Raw genomic sequence first — 18,388 nt, forward strand, 5'->3', positions numbered from 1 at the left:
AAAGCTAGAAGGTAGTTCCATAATCATCAATTGCAATAATGGAAAATTACTGTCTTTTCCAGAAATTAAGGAAAAATAATAATTTCATATTTCAATCTTTACAAGTAATATATAAGCACATGGTAGATAACTTAAGAAAGTATAAAAATTAAATATTTATATATCACATTTTATATATTTATTTACATATATTATATATAAAATTGGCATTTTAAAGGTTTTTAAAATGCCATGTATTTGCTCATTTTTACTTATGTATTAAATGGAAATATAAATAATCTAACAGGATAATTCTGTCTACATATATGCCTGAGAAAGAAGCTCAGCTTCATATCCATATAAAAATTCTTATGTTTAAACCATTTAAAGTTTTACAAATTCATGTGTTGAATTTTAATGATGTATTACTGCCCCTCAAATTCAGAGTAAAACTACTAATGAATATCTATTCTAAAAATGTTATGTGGTAGTACTTGTAAAGGTATATTAAATCAGTTTCACATTTATGATCAATATTATGATTTTTAAAAATTTAAATCAATTAAATCTAATAGGTAGAAATGTAAATGTAAATTTGTTTAAAAATAAAAACAAACTTACCTCAAAACTCACAGTTACACTTCCATAGGTTCCTTTTTCTCTGATTAGAATGAGAGGTACAGATTCATTCCTTCCCCTGGGCTCATTCACTATGATTAAGGAAGGCTAATAAGGAAAAGTGAAGACAAGTGCTGACCAAATGTCATAATAGAAAGGAATTTAAAAAACCAAAACCATAGAAATAGTAAATGCTCACAAGAAAGTTAATACAGCCTATAAAATATATTAAGATTAGTGTATTGCCATACAACAAACTAGCTCTAGAAATAATAGCACTTAAAAAACTACCAATAAAAATTATCCACAGTTAAAAAGGCAACAGTCTTGGAGTAGAAGTTAAAAGACCTAGGTTTTAGTCCTGACTCTGCTCCTCACAAATATAACAACTTCAATGAGTCCCAAAAGAGTTCAAAACTTTCTATTATCTACCTTCATTTCCCATAATAGTGGCCAATAAAACTATAACTTTTAATGATTGACATTTCTTCATCATTCAAGAAATTATCACAAGAAGTTTTCTTTTCTAGGTCCAAGAAATTATCCTCCCAAAGATCCTTCTACCAAATAGTGTTTCCAAAAATGTGCAGTCAATATCCTCTGGATCTAGATCAGGGGCTCTTAACCTAGGGTCCATGGATCACTAAGATTTCTATGTATAGATTTCAAGGGGTGATGGGAAAAAGGTTTTCACTAATCTCTAACTTATATTTAGAAATTCCTTCAATTAAGAAATTTTAAAAATAAGCATTATTTTGAGAAGAGATTCTAAGGTTTAGTAAATTGCCAAAAAAGGATGGATCCAAAAAAGATTAAGAACTGCTAAATAGTCTAATACTCACACAGAGACACATAATGATAAGGACTAATGCCACTTATTTTATATACTCCTCTCTTAAGTTGAATCAAAACTTGGAAAATTATGCTCTTAATTCATTAAGAAACAACATTTCAGATGTAGTAAAAATTGAAGAGTTTATCTCCATACACATCATAGAAATTGCCTCAGAGGCAAACTATGTGATCCCAACTTCTTATCTCCTAGAGCAACCCTTTAATAATACTATAAGTTACAAAGTAGGTGCTGATCTGTAGACATCCCCTTCAGCAATAAAACTGTAGGTCCAGTTTAAAAAAAAAAAAAGCTGAAACAAACATTTGCTACATCTGTATTCTTTATAGCACTTAAAATTTATAAATACTTCCACATATATTGAATTATTCACAACAACCCTTAAAGAAAGAAAGGATGTCCCATTTTACACATCTAAAAATTAAGGCTCATTAATTTGCCTGAGATACTACAGCCAACAACAAGAACCCTATTTCTATTTCTAGTCTAATACATTTTAATGAAAAGTACATTTATACGTCATTTCTACCAACAATCCAGACTGCTCTAGTATCTTTGTGTGGGATTTTTTTCCTTGAGTTACACAGCACTACTACTAAATCTTGGTGGTGGTATCATTCACACTTACTTAGGTATCCCTACGTCAAAGGGAGCTTGTCAGAATGCCTATCATTCAGCTCATCTTTCATGCTTTTCCCTCTTGCCTATTTATTGCCCCAGATAGAGGGAAAAAATCAGTTGCTGATAGTTTTTTCTGGTAAGGTCAAGTCAGGAGAAAGAAGAAAATAATAGGCAGTAAAGCTAAAAACCAAGGGTAATGAATGCATCACAAAATTGTTAACTCTGGGGCAGTGTTCATAGCAATATACTGTGATGAATGAATGAATAACTAAGCAATAGCACCTAACAATATATATTAGAAGGTAGACTAAGATTCTACTTATTGATTGGATTTGTAATGATTTGATTTAAGGGGAGAGAGTTTGTTGTCCAAACAAGCCGCTGAAGGGTCATTTCTATCCAGAGCTAGAGTTGGATTGTGCATACTCAGCTTCATTCCTTTTACCCAAAATGCCCCTAGGTTATTGGTGAGGTAGACATATTAGAAAGATTAAAGAGGGAGAGGGATGATGAAACACTTGGCTTTCCTCCTATCTTAGCAGCGAGGTGGTACAGTGGATAGAAGAGTGGATCCAAAGTCAAAATTATCTAAATTTAAATTTGGCCTCAAATATTGACTGTGTGATGTTCAGCAACTCACTTAAGCCTCTGTTTGTCTCAGTTACTTCAACTACAAAATAGAGCTAATAAGAATCTCTCAGGATTGTTGTGAGGATCAAATGAGATAATATTTATAAAGTGCCTGGAATATAATAGGTTCTGTAGAAATTTTGGCTATTATTATTATTATTTTCTTCCACTTCAAGTAATAAATGTAGCAATAATGCTTTTAGCAGACTGTGTGTAATACTATCTAAACAAACTATCTCTATATTCAAAATATTAACAGATCAACTTAATTCAAAGACAAAAAAAAAAAAAAATCCAGTATACTAAGTAATTATTATATAATTCCCACAGACTATTACAAGATCAAACAATCACTCTGGGCAATTCAAATAGGAAAATATAACTGAGATTATATCTACCTTCTTCCACTAAAGTTCTATGCTAATGATAAACCATGGCATAGCAGTGACTCCGAGTCATCAATAGTTATGGAAATGGTGCTGAGCTCTAGGAGACCATGCCAGGTTGAAAGATTCAAGTAAATGGTTACATACTTCACAAAGGAGATGAATTCAACCACATGCCAAAACAAAATATTATCCATATACAAATATAGTACTGTAAATTTAAGTAAATCAACTATAAAATTTAAATTACAAAGATTAAGTTATATAGGATCAATCATACCATATCAAATGAAATAATTCCAAAGGCATTGTCATTTGATAATATGGTCACAGTCACAGACCTTGGCCAACCAAGCTTTATCTCTGATGATGGTTTCTAAAATGAACAGCACAAAAATAAGAAAAGAATGAAAAATAAAGTTCATTTTCATCAGAATTTTTTTCCAGATTGTGAAATGAAATATGAGTAAATTATTAATATCTTTAAGGAACAAGTCAAATAAATTCAAACACTGGAAGTAAAAAAAACCTCCCAATTAAACAACAAAGTTCTCCAAACAGGTTTTGAAGATCATAAATCACAATTTGTCAATCTATTAATAACAAGAAAGAAATAAGGAACCAAGTATGACATGCATAATTCTATAAGAAAAAAAAAATACTACCAGAAATCTCAGAAACTAAGGAGATACTTTTTTTCCTATGAATCAAAAGTCTATAGGTAAAAGTAAATATTTTTATAACAATAGAAAAATTTCCCTATGAAATTTCTAATAATGTTCCTCAACAACATAAATCAATCTAAAGGAAAAAGTAAATTGAGAGGCAAAGGTATTTATTATTGGAAACAACAACTGAATTTATAAGTGAAGTGACATACTTCATACATAGTACATAAGACTATGAAAATAAAGACATCAAACTTTTAAGACTGTTTTTAAAAAATTAACTTAGAAAAATCTAAGCATCAGAGGGTGATTAACCTTCATCTTATTCTAGTATTTTTCCCAGGAATGTTACAAACTCTTTTTGAGGGACTGAGAACCTCCTATTTCCTCACCAAAAGCTCCCTCCTCTTTTTTGTGCACTTCTCCTTTGAAGTCAAGAGGCATGACCATTCTTTGTGATTATATGTGTATGAGTGGGTGTGTATAATTGGGAGTGGGGCAGAGGGAGAGAAAGGGAGACCAAGAAGAAGACAATACTAGTTTCAGTATTCATGAAAGCAATTTTTAAGTAAGCTGAGTGGACCATAAAACTATGGTGTAAAACACTGATCTCAATATATATACTTTTTGGAGCAATAACATGGATAGTATATTTAGAAAGTATGTCAACAAAAATTTATATTATTTTAATAAAACAAAAGGTCCCTAAGAAGGCTACAGTAAGATTAATGCTCCCATATCCAAAAGGAAAAAGAGGATTCATAGACGGTTTAGGGAGCATGATAAATAAGTTTAAAATTTACAGAAAAAAAAATTTGTAATGAACTTCACAGCTACTAAAAGACTTATCATCTAAATTCTGATGGATGTGGCCCTCTTCAACAATGAAATGAACCAAATCCGTTCCAATAGAGCAGTAATGAACTGAACCAGCTACACCCAGCGAAAGAACTCTCTGGAGATAACTATGAACCACTACATAGAATTCCCAGTCGCTCTATTTTTATCCACCTGCATTTTTGATTTCCTTCATAGGCTAATTGTAGATTGTTTCAAAGTCCGATTCTTTCTGTACAGCAAAATAACTGTTTGGACATGTATACATAGATTGTATTTAACTTATACTTAAACATATTTAACATGTATTGATCAACCTGGGAGGAAGGAAGGGAAAAGTTACAACAAAAGGTTTTGCAATTGTCAATAAAAAGCTATAATAAAAAACCAGACATCATCATTGGGGTTATTTAATTTAGCAAAAATGGCTTACCTCCAGATGGAGCCTATGAAACAACTAAGATCCCAGATAGAAATCAAAATGCCAGAATTAACATCAACATCAACTCCACTAATAGTATCTTACCTGTTCCTCAAATGATTATCATGCAGATTTGTTAAGCTAAAAAGAGGGGTTTAGAATAATGATATAATACTAATATATTGCTACCAAAGTTATAGAAAGTAGTACAACATATCACTGTAGGTTATACAAATTTAGCATCTACTAAATAACAAAGAAAAGAGCCTGAAGCCAGACTTATATAAAAGAAAATTGCAGTTCTTCATAAATTAATGAATGACAAATATGCATACTAAAAATACAAACTTCAAAATAGCTTTGATAAATCAATAACTTTTACTGAAACTAGAACATTATCACTAACAAAACTGTGCCTGTAATCACCTAGGCATAATATTGATCCTAAACATTTAAGAACAATGTTTTAAGAGGTGCCATAATCTCCAAACTACATGAAAAAAAAAAAACTTTCAAAATACAGAGACCTAGAAGTAGAAATAAAACTCAACTGGGAACATGATGAAATCCTGTTACATCCCAATTCTTTAAAAAGCAGGAATCTTATTTACCTGCAAAACAGTCCTCAAAATATTAAATATAAGAAAATAAGAGCAGACTAAGACCAATTTTATCAAATGTCATCACATGATATGAGATATGAGAATGAAATAACAATAATAACAATAAAACTACAATTCTAGTACCTACCTGTAATATCAAATAAAAGATGAATGTTTCATCAGGCTCTGGGATGTCATCATCACAAACTGCTATATACACAGTCCTGTTGGTTTCTGAAGCAGGTATAAAAGCTGCAGCATAAGTATCAACAAAGTCACCTGTATCTTCTCCATAAAGCTAAAAGGGATACAAAGATAAGGCCTGTTTAGCTTAGGATCCAGACAAACTTCTAATATTAAAACTTAAAGAAGCATTCAAAAGGAAGATAATGGAACTAACAATTTATTGAGACATTTCTATTAAAAACAAAGAAGCAATAACATCAGCTTGTGCTCACAGAAAAGGCAGCTAATCGTTGATGCAGTGGTTGGAGTGCCAGGCCTGGAATCAGGAAGACTCATCTTCTTGAGTTCAAATGTAGCTTCAGACACTTACTAGTTGTGTGACCCTGAATAAGTTACTTAATCCTATTTGCCTCAGTTTCCTTCTCTGTACAATGAGCTGGAGAAGAAAATAGTAAATTACTCCAGTATCTTTGCAAGAAAATACCAAAAGAGGTTATAAAGAATCAGAGATAGTTGAAAAAAATAACTGCTCATAGAGTTAGCATTTCAAAGACAACTTAAATAATAGAAACCCTTAAATATATCTACTCTAAGCTATAGAAAATAAGCCATTTTGGAGCCAAAGAAAAGTAACAGATTTTGTTTCTCCTCTTTATTGTAACTGAAAATTAAAAACAGTTAAAACAAGATTGAGAGGAATTAGCCTGCTCAAGGTTTTCAGGACCATTTGTCCTATTTCTTGCCAATTGCAATGGGATAATGCACTCTGAATTCAGAAATAATTCTTAATTCTCTCTCCCCTTCTCAATATCCCTAAATCCTTAATGATTAAATAACCAAAACAATATTTATTTTTTCAAGATCCCAATAAATAAAAGGGGAGAATTGTGTTATTTAGTTATTTTTCAGTACTGCCTGACTCTTCTTGATTGCTTCTAAGGCCCAGCTAATTTTATGTATGAGGAAATAGAAGCAAACAAGATTAAGTGGCCAGCCCAGGGTCACACAGCTAGTAAGCATCTAAGGCCAGATTTGAACTCAACAAGTTTTCCTAACTCTAGGCTCTATTCACCAAACCAACTAACTGCCGGACAATTCTTCTACTAATGTATTTTATATAGATGTTGCAAAGAAAATACTTTGTAAATCTTAAATACTTTCAACTATAAAATTTAACCTTAAAGCATTAAATATGTGCCAATTGTTAACTACTGTTGTTATAACTATTAGAAAACTTGGCATAGAAATTATTTGTGTCTAAAAATAGTGTTTGCCTATCTACTTCCATTTCATCTTACTCAAAAAATGGCAGCCTTCAAATATTTGAAGATTCATCATATGGAAGAGAGATTAATCTTTATTAGCTTGACCCAAAAGGGCAAGAACCTGAACAGGGATGAGAGAAGCAGATTTCTGCTTCATATAAGGCAAAACTTTATAACAATGAGAATTATTTTATAAAATGGACTGCTCTGGAGGACATCAAGTAAAAGCTAGATGACCAGAACAAGTTTCAGAGAAGGTTCTTGCTCAAGTGTGAGTTAGAATTCATGGCTTTTGGTGTCCCTTTCATCTTGGATTGTGATTCTATCAAGTGAAAAATCTTTTTATTTCCATTAAAGAAGCAGAAATGAATCACGCATTCAAAGAAATAGGCCCATGAAACATTCTGGGCAGATACATATAAGGCACATTAAGTTAAACTTTTAATTTGTTCTAATTCGACTATGATGGAATTTTAGATACACAGAAAATCCAAACCCCTTAGACTTTCAATGTAATGATATTCTCAGAATCTGCAGATGACTACATTATTGGAAAATGTTTTCACATAAGATTTTCAAAGGACCCACTGAATAATTTTTATCAACTCCAAAAGAGATTCTTGTAGCAGAACTATACAATAGTGCTGCAACTGCCACATAAGAAAAAACTCTGTGGAGGCATTTTTCTTAACTGTTATTCATTATTTCCACAGACATCACTTATCTCTTAAGTTCCTCTTAAAACTTAGAAACTTATAAGCATATTCATGTTTAGGCTAGTTTTTCTCAGTTTCAGACTTTCTAAAGGCTTTTTCTTTAGTGCATTTATAAATTCTAAGAGTTTCAGAATCCATAAAGCTGAGTTGAAGCAGCAAGAATCTAGTACTAATTTTAATTTATATGAACTGCATTCAAGGTCCTAAATATCATTACATAATTTTTAATTAGGTAAAAAAATGAATAGGAAACAAAAGCAAATAGATAAAATGTATAATTTTAATTACATGAAAAGCTTTGGCATGAATAAAATTAATATAATTTATTATATGTATACTATGATTAATACAGAATAAGAAAGGAAAGACTTGACTGAGTAAATGTCTATATAAAAGACCTCTAGATAAGAGTCTGATATTGAAGATATATAATTAACTTCGAGGATTCTATGTTAAAGTTGTATGTTGTTCTGGTCCCCCTAACTATCCCTTTACTTCTAATCAGCTTAGCAAGTTTAAAAGTAGCCAGTATAAAGTAGCAATTCGAGGAAGTAAGATTGCAAAGGGAAACTTAGAAATCTTTTTTTTTTTTTTTTTTTTTTTTTTTTTTAGGCTGGGGTTAAGTGACTTGCCCAGGGTCACACAACTAGGAAGTGTTAAGTGTCTGAGACCACATTTGAACTCAGGTCCTCCTGAATTCAAGGCTGGTGCTCTATCCACTGCGCCACCTAGCTGCCCCCTAGAAACTTAGAAATCATGTACAAACTATCCCAAAGATCAAAAAAAGCATAATTTATAAATTGTATCATATTAGGTAATATATGCTGAATAAAAACAAAAACAAAAACAAACAACCATCTAGGCCTTCCTGTCAGAGGCTTTTGGTCCTATGATATGTAAATCTCAGATAAGTTCCAGACATCCACAATAAGACCAGCAGATCATCAAACAGTATTGATAACTTTGAGATAATGTAGATATGTTAAATTTACTGGCAATTTTGAGATGATTTGATATGTGAATGAACTAACTCCAAGGTAGCACAGATAAGAGTCTCTCCCACCCTCAGAAAAAAAAACTCCCCCCCCCCCAAGCATTCTTCTATATCCCTGGGGTCCATGCTGCCAAATGATCCCAACTTTAATCTATGATTATGAGAGTGAACTGCCTCTCTTTCTTCATCATCTCATCCCCATCCCCATGTTATCTACCTTTATATCCCTTTTCACAGCTTGTCTCTGTACTTTATATATCTTTTTGCTCCTATATCATCTGTGCCTTATTAAAGTGAAATTGCAGCCTTGCTTCCTGCTGCCATTGTGGTTTTTCTGGTGAATTTTTAAAGAACCAAAGATGTCCATCCAATTTCATAATTTTACAAAATAATGATCAGTTCAATTACATAAAAATGAAAGTCATTCCCCAATAGGTGAGTGATCTAATGATATGAACAAACAGTTCTCAAAAACCTGAAAACTGAAATTAACTATATGAAACAATATATTTAATAATAAGAACAAATGCAAAATGAAATTCTGAAGATTCACCTCATACTAAGCAAATTGTTCAAGATAACAAAGGATGGTGATAGTTAACATTGGGGGGATCAGAGTAGAAACAGAAGCTCAAATATGCATTCATCAATTAGGGATTTCATTTTAAATAAGCTGAGATACATAAATTTAACAAAATATCATTGTGCTATGAGAAGTGAATGAAATGAAGCATAGGAAGACTACATTGCAAATGGGCAAAGCAATAATAATAAACAGCATTGGGGAAAAAATAAAAAATATTTTAAAAGAAAAAGAACTTACATATCTAATCAAATAAGAACATTTACTGAAATATTTCTTTACCGATACAATTGCAGTGATGTTGGCTGGCTCTCCTATTCTTTCAATCACAAGCCGTATGACTGTTGTAGCTGTTTCATTAACAAGGAATTCTGTTTGTCCAGCAAATCTTACTTCTGTTTCTCCAAACACAAAGCTGATGAGTAATACTAAAAGAAGGTTAACTAATAAGGAAGCAGAGAGCATCCCTATGGTGGTGGGAGAAAAAGAAAAAAGGGAAGAGATGTTAAAAAAAAATTGTTCTTTAAAACAGAAGTAGCATTTTTCTATTGACCCATAATGACCAAGCAAGGAATCATAAAATAGATATTTAAGCATGAATATATATATATATGTATATATAATACTAAAAACTATTTCAGATAATTATAAATCTGAAATCAAGCCAAAAATTAAAATTGTCATTATAATAATTTCTTACTAGCTGACAACTACTATTCATTCTCCAGCTGCTATAGTCTTCAAATAGCACTACCTGCTCTTAAACTTATTCATGAAATTCAGTTCACCAAGGATTTATTAAGCATGTCTTTATTCTCAGAAAAAAAAAATCTAAAGAATAGCATGGAAAATCAACTCAGCCTTCATCCAAGTTAAGCAGTGGAACATCAGACAGGGCTGAAAAAGAAAAACTCAAATGGAATATAGCCAATGTTGATTGAATTCATTCTTCATTTATTCAATAAGCATGTTTTGACTGCCTACTCACTGCTGGGTATGGAATGTGAACATAGAAGCCCAATGTAAGCAAATACTCAGAAACCACAAAAGAGAGAATCTGAACAGTAATTTTGCATTTTCTGATTGTTGGCTTATATACATATTATTACCTTTAAGTTTTTTGTTTTAGATTTGTCTGGGTGTTTCTTTTTTCCATCTATTTTGTAGTTATCATGTAGTTATTTGAGGCAAAAAAAAAATTAGTACAAGGAAACTTTTAGGATTAAAATTTTCTTCCATTTTACTGAGTAACACAATCACCATAGAGAGAATATGCATTACTTTTAAAAAGCACAGTCTGACAATGTGTTCTCTAGCTGCAATCAACCCAACAAAAATTCACTGTGAATCATCAATATTGTTCTTTTTCATGGCATTATTCATGATTTGAGAGCTCTCCAAAATGCATGAGTGCACTGTGCTTTTTTAAAGCAGTACTTTTTTTGTAATGTAGATGTACCTTTAATAATGAGAACAATTTATCTCATGGGTCATTAAAATTCTTTTAAATCTGTGTGATCAGTCATGTGAGCATAATAAGCTAGTTTGTGTTTAGGGTTTTTTTTTTTTTTTTTTAAGAAAAAGTTGTGTTATTTATTGTATTAACTAAAACACTCCCTCCATTTTTAACCTTGTCTAGGTAATAATTGAACTTCTCTATATATTATTTGCTCTCACTTAGTACCTATGCTATGTTTTTATGTAGAAAGGGCATTAAATATATAAATTATTAGTAACTCTCAAAGACATAAACACAATTTTCTTAGGCAAATATATTCAATTAATTATTCTTGAAGTTCATAATGAAAAACAGGTAACAATGGGTAGAATCTGATATATACCTTTCATAAGTGAATTGGAAAAATATTCTTGAGATCCCATGGTTTGAAACTCTAAAAGTAAAGTTTAAGTCAAAGGAATAAAAAAGACTTTTAAAAATGAAACTCTAGTTGCATAATAAATTATTCTGATGAGAAAAAAAGATGAATAATTCCATGGGATGCTCATCAAAATGATAAATAAGAGATGAAAGTAAAAGCAGGTGCTAGGACATATATAGAAAGAAAGATAAAATTATATATTATATATGTGTGTGTGTGTGTGTGTGTGTGTGTGTGTGTTGGTGTATGCATTTATTATAATGGCAAGGCAAATAAAAAGTGGAAGCTAGTTGGCATGGTAGAGTGCCAGGCATGGAGTCAGGATGATTCCTTATATGCCTGATTGCCTCCATATATGCCTAACATGTCCAACTACCTCTTCTCTACCAAAAAAACAAACAAACAAAAACCCAAGTTGGCCCTTCCCCTAATGTCTCCATTTTTGTTAATGAAACTAACTTTCTGTCAGTCACTCAGGCTCATAGCCCAACAATGACCCTTAATTCCTATCTCTCTTTCACTCCCTACATTAAATTTGTTATCAAGTCCTATCAATTTAACCTCCATAATAACTCTTAAACTAATTTCTCCTTTCCATAAATACTGCAAAAACCCTCATTCTTTACTGCCAGGATGAATAGAACAGCCTCCTCTTCCTACTCCAGTAGATCTTCTTTTCATCTTGTCTTTCTCACTGCTACCAGATAAATCATCTAAATTCATGATTCTAACAACACTCAGTCCTTATTACCAAATCTTCAGTGGTTCTGATGGGGGTTGAGGTCCCTTTAAGATTCCTCTCTGACTGCCCATGGCTGACCTTGATTCACAAATCCTAGTCAAAAGCACCCTTTTGAATATCCAGGCCCAGACCCCACTATCAGCTTAGCTTCCCACAACCCCCACCAGATCTGAGCTATCTGAAAAGCCCACCAAGAACTTGGGGGTACCGCCCATCTCCTTTTCAGTATAAAAGGGCCAAACCGGAGCCCTCTCTTTGCAGGAGCCCTCCCCGCCAACACATGGTATCCTTCCAGTCATATAAGGGTTCCTGCCTACCCAATGGCCGCCTTTGGCCCTGGCATCTTTCTAACTGAATTTTACTTCCAAATTTCTACAATAAACCTTTTATTTATCAATCTAGGTTTTCGGGCCTATAAATTCATTTACAGGGGACACTCCGCCTCATGGGATTATCTATGTGCCGAGAAACGGGGTTCCCCCTTTCCTTTTCCTCACTAGTTCTTATCTCCTGGGGGAAAAAAAGATCATTTCTGTAAGTACCTACAATGTGCAGAGAGCACTGTGCTAAAGTGCTAGTGATATAGAAACAAAACTAAGTCTGCTCTTAAGGAATCATATATTAGGAGACAGATAGATAGATAAACTATGTAATCCAGAATGCTAACTACAAAGATCAGAATGGGCCTCTTTGGTAGTGGAGCTAAGCCTTGAATGGAGTTCTGGATTCCAATAGGGAAAAAGGTGAAGAGAGAATGCATTGCATTTCTAGGCATAGCAGACAGGCCATACAAAAATTTTGAAATGGGAGATAGAACATTATGCATTGGAAATAGCAAACAGGACAGCTTGACTGAACATGATGTATACAGGAATAATGTGAGAGTAAGTGTCAGATTATAAAGGGCTTTAAACATTGAGAAACTTTTATTTTACTTAGAGGCATGAAGGAGAAACATTCAAGATAGGAGATAGTGTGAAAGCTACCCTTTATGAAGATCACTTTGATAGTTGTAGAGTACTATTTGAAAAAAGGAAAGACTTGAAGAAGAGACATCAATTTGAAGACACTGCAGGTAATATGAAGAGGGAATATACTCATAGATGGCTATATGGTAGGAAATGTTGAGGAGATAAAAATTTCCAAGGCTTGGAAACTGACTGGATATGAGTGAACCAGAGAAAAAGAAAGAACAGGAAGGGTAAAGGATGAACTTAGGAGTTACCTCCAGGCTCAAAAATACCCAGGCTCAGATACTTACTAGATGTAAAACCCTAGGCAAGTCACTACTTCTGTTTTCTTCAGTTTCCCCAACTATAAAATCTGATAATAATAGCAACTACTTCATATAAGTTTTGTGAAGATCAAATAAAGTAATATTTATTTTAAAAATGACAAGCACAGTATCTGTACTATATAAATATTTATTTCCCTAAGTTTTCCCTTACTTTCTCTCTTTCTTCAATATTCAATTCAGTATTTGACTCCTCCTTGAAGTCTTCTTGATTGCCTTCTATGCTCCACTAAAAGTGACAGGAAGAATTCAACATTGAACCACAACTGTCCCCCAATCTAAAATACCTAGTCCTATCTGCCTGCCCATGTAATTTTGGTATTTTGGAATTAAAGATAAAAGAAGATCAGAAAACAAAGTCAGAAAAAGAATCAATCAAAATCATTTATTAAGTGGCTACTGCACTATACAAAGTAATGGGAATATAAAGACAAAAAGAAGAAAAGAATCCATTTCTGCTCTCAAAGAAACTACACTTTATTGCAGGGTACAGCATGGACATATTTATATAAGTAAACAAGAATAAATCTAATCAGAATGAGTATAAAATAAAATAAAATATAATATAACTAGTTGGGGGCAAGGAAGCTAGCAATTGGGAGGATCATAGTTTCTTTCAGAAGGTAAACTCTGAGCCATGTTTTAAAGAAAGGGAAGGATTCCTTGTGACAGAGGTTAGGAGGGAGGGCATGCCAGTCATTGAGGATGGCCAATGCAAAAGTACAGAGATGGGAATTGGAGTCTTAGGAGTGAGAAACAGAGACAACAGCATGAATAGACTAGAAAGTGTAGAAAAAATTAATATAATAATGAAGCTAGAAGGATAGGTTGGGGCTGTATTGTGCTGAACTTTAAAAGACAAATAGAAGTATTTATATTTTGTCCTAAAGGAAATGGGGAATCATTAGGGTTTAGTGGAAAAAATGGGTGACATAGTCAGAACTGTAACCAAAGAAAATAATTTGGCAACAGTGTGGGAGCTGGATTGAAGTGGGGAGAGACTTAGGTAGGGAGGACATTGCAAGAGCCTAGGCAAAAAATGATAAGAGCCTATAAAGAGATATAGAAATGATAATTTTCCCCAAGAGAGCATAGGGATCTAGTTAGAAAGTGATTTTATAAGACATAAACTTGGATCTTAAGATCAAAATGGAAGATGTAGAAAAGATAGGTAATCTGTAACTCCCAGTGGTTTTCTTAGCAAGAAAAGAACAAGGAGGTAAAGTAATTTTATAAAATCTATGAAATAAGAAGAATCCTGAAGCTTATATAGATGGAGAGGATATACTAGAATTTCATCTTTAAATAGAACCAGGGAAAAAGACCTATGGATAATCAGATCATATATTGAGAGCTGGAAGGAAAGAAGGGAATAAACATTTATTAAGAACCTACTTTAATAAGAAATAATAACAATAATGTAGATAGAGTTTATAAATAAGAATATAAGTCAAGCATTTAACTAATTATTTTACATATGTTCTGATGCTCACAACCCTGTGAAAGAGGTACTTATTATATTATTTTATAAATGAGGAAACTGAGGCAGACAAAGATTAAGTGGCACCCCAGTGCCACTAACTAAGCTAAGTTTAAGGCCAATTTGAACTCATGAATTCCTGACTCCCACTCTAGCATTCCATATTCACTGGATCGTCTATAAAATCCCCAAAGCCAACTTAATACAACCTCTTCATTTTAGAGACAAAGATGATTCTATGTCATGGAATCTTTTAAAAAACACAAAGTTTGGAGAAAAAATTCTTGAATGCTAATCTTCTTTTTATTAATGTTTTCTGATGGTTTTATATGATCATATAATATAGTGTTCTGGTTGGTTTTCTGGATATCTCTGGACCAGCCTTCGTTTCAGCAAAGTAATCACCACAAGAATAGCCAAAGATAAAGTCCAAAAATCTTTATTGTCTCCTTCACAGTCTTGTCTCCTTGCCTGGGGCCCGGGCTAGCTTTCTGGAGGTCCTCTGGAATGTGTCTTAGTTTCTGTGAGGGAAGCAAGAGGACCACCATGACCATCTCTGTCTTGAAGTCTCCCTGAGTCCAGGAACTTGTGCTCCAGCCTCCAGTCCCCTGTCTTCTCCAAGTCTGTTCCCTTCTAGGTCTGACTTTGGCCTCTTAAATACTCTATTACAATTAAATTCATTCATCATACTGAGTATAAGCCAATCATATCACTAGAGAACCATTACTTTTTGCAAGATTAATTCAATCATACTGAACTAGAGAACTATTTGTCACCAAGCTATACTAGATAAACATTGTCTTAGCAATTCCACTGAATTAACACCTTGTTTAAATCAATCATACAGCATTTCATCCCTCTACAATATAAACTTTCTAAGAAACAAAATTTCAGATTTTAGTTTCCCTGAGGAAAAAGGGTATCAATTTCAAAAATTTACTATGTAATCCTACAATTTATACTTGCAATTCTTTTAAAATGTAATCTATGGTGCTTATATAAAAAATATTTTTATTGAACAATTTCAAATCTCTTAGGAGCCACAATACAAAGAAAAGATATTCAGTGGTCAAGTACTTTTGCATTTCCCACATTATATATGTTATTATTTTAGCAAGTACTACATATTCTAGAAAAACGTGATTAGTATATAATTTAAATACTGCAGTAGCACCTTTTAAAGTTAGAAATTTCAAAACTGAGAGCTGTTGATGAATTCATTCAGTATCCCAAGCAATTAGGTTCCCCAAGTTTTGTGTTTAAAGCTTAGTAAAATAATTCATTTAAAATTGATACTGTCAAAGAATTTCTATCACTACTGCAAGTAAATTAAAATTTACAAGAATTAGAAATTACACAAATTTTGTGACATTATTTGATAATTGAGCCTTTCTCGTTGTCATTTTTTCACTATTATAGGAAGTTGTTGGGGCAAAGTAGATGATCAACAGAACGTGAGACGAAGAGAATGGTGTATTTGAATTTCACATGAAAAAATTTCACATAGCAAGCAATAGTTACTCATGCTTCCACTACAGAGGAATTGTTTCCTTTGTAATGTAAGTGGATGAACCCTTAAAGACATCATGTCAAAAGCTACTCACTTAAAGATTCTTTATTTTGAAAATGATATAAGGAAAGTCAAAGCAGAATTATGTCTTTAAATTTTTTATTGGTTGTCTATTTTTACAAATTTGAATTTTAAATTTTTATATTCTTCATAAGTCTAACTTTTAGTCACTTTGTAATATGAGTTAAGCTTGTTTTGACTAACATTTTACTACATGTCAAAATCCTTACTTTTTTTCAGTGATATTCTGTTAAACTGTGGAAATACTGTCATGATTTATTTTTAATTCCTTCTTCTCTTATACATCCTTAAGTAATATCTTTCCTTGGATATTCCAATGTCACAAAATTCTTTTCTCTTCAACTTTCCTTCTCAAGAAAGGTAAGTTTCAATGGAAAGGGAAACTAGTTCTGAATACAGTCCCTTTTCTTTTAAGGCAAATTTGAAATTTAGAGAATTTTGTAGTTTGTTTTTTTTTAACCTATAGAAATAAATAATATACTTTGTTACATTTCTCCCCCCAAATGGGCCCAAAGGATCAATTCCTTGGATTGTAAGAATCTACTCTTTACCAAGCCACATAATACTTCAAAAATTTTGGGACAGAATCTACTAGTTTAATAGAACATTTTCAGAAGTTATCAGTCCCTCCAACCCTTTTTAGAACCAATGGAATATATTACTAATCTCCTAGCGAAGAGGGGACCCCGAAACTCTGAAAATCCTTAAAGGAGAAATGCCTCAGTGAGGGACCCCACCCAAAGGACAAACAGTTTCATCTCTATTATCAGGGTGGGATTGGCTCAGTCCTGAAACTCACTGAATTCAATTCAAATTCTAGCCCTAGCTGAAACCCAGAGAGGAGCCAAATTGGGACTTCACCACGGCCCCTTTTAGCTAAATCTCTCATTATAAAAAGAGCCAAATTAAAATCCTCTCTTTGCAGAGGTTCCAGAGATGCCAGCTATACCATGCTTGGCATCCCAAAGAGCCTCTGTCCACTGAAATTCCAGTGCTACCCTCTCTTTACCCACACCTATTTCCCTAACCAGATTTTAACCTTACTTCAAATCCCCATAATAAACCTCTCTTATCAATCTAGGTTTTCGGGTCTGTAAATTCCTTTACAGAGAATCTCTGCGCTGCCAGAAGGGAGTTCCCCAAAACTCCCTACCCTTGCGTGGAATCCTGAGGGGTTGCAGAGGAGCCCAAACCCCTCCATTTGATTCCCTGAACCCGAACCTGCCACTAGACCTCATTTAATTCCCTGACCACCAGAAACCCTAATTTCATTTGGGTTCGCAAAATCTAAACCTCATCACTAGGGAAGTATTTGCCAACAATTTTCAGTTTGAGAACTTCCATCAAGCCATCCTAAGGGGTAATGGATTGTCCCCCTTATTCACCAGTCATCTATCCTTCTATTATCTCCTATCTCACATAAAATATTTTACTTACACACACACACACACACACACACACACACACACACACACACACACACACACACATAAAAGCATCCTCCCTGTTTTCATAACCATAATGATCACCACCTTTACTTCCTCATCTAACTTTTTCCTACTGCTTCCTAGTCCTTTCAAAAATCAGCAAAGATATGTAAGGAAATATAGAACATCTCAGGAATTCCACCAAAGTATTGGACAATAACAGTGCATTAAACTCACTGCCCTGAAAAAGCTGATATATTCCAATTAATGAGAATCTCAACTCACTCTTACCTATTAACAGCCTTTATGCTATTGGTACACATTTAATATGCAACTTATAATTCCTAGACTTTTTTAAGTTAGAAAAGTGAACAGATAATATTAACTCTCTGCTGACTGTTAAAAATCTGGACCTATGATTTTACTGATACATGGAAGTCCTAGTGAAGGAACTCCCTATACTCATTTATCTGAGACACTGACAAGTAAATCCATTTGTTTAGAATCCCATGAGGATTATGTGCCAAAAGCAAGCCTTGAACAAACTAATCTTCCTAACTGTGAGGTAGGCTCTTCACTGTGTCTTGCTACCTAAAACATTTTCTTTATTATTTC

At 33.1% G+C, this 18,388-nt stretch overlaps 1 protein-coding gene across 2 annotated transcripts in view; it reads right to left on the minus strand.

The window, feature by feature from the left end:
• Positions 1-18,388, minus strand: part of ADGRV1 (adhesion G protein-coupled receptor V1) — a 710,827-nt gene that overhangs the window by 641,124 nt on the left and 51,315 nt on the right. For both annotated transcript variants that reach the window (XM_074282108.1, XM_074282109.1), the window contains 4 exons: positions 9,642-9,826; positions 5,764-5,913; positions 3,368-3,463; positions 601-705 (listed from right to left, as the gene is read on the minus strand). In XM_074282108.1, the coding sequence (XP_074138209.1) occupies positions 601-705; positions 3,368-3,463; positions 5,764-5,913; positions 9,642-9,826 (536 nt within the window). The remainder of the gene's footprint in view (positions 1-600; positions 706-3,367; positions 3,464-5,763; positions 5,914-9,641; positions 9,827-18,388) is intronic.

This window comes from Sminthopsis crassicaudata, chromosome 1 (assembly GCF_048593235.1).
Source record: "Sminthopsis crassicaudata isolate SCR6 chromosome 1, ASM4859323v1, whole genome shotgun sequence".
Taxonomy (NCBI): Eukaryota; Metazoa; Chordata; class Mammalia; order Dasyuromorphia; family Dasyuridae; genus Sminthopsis; species Sminthopsis crassicaudata.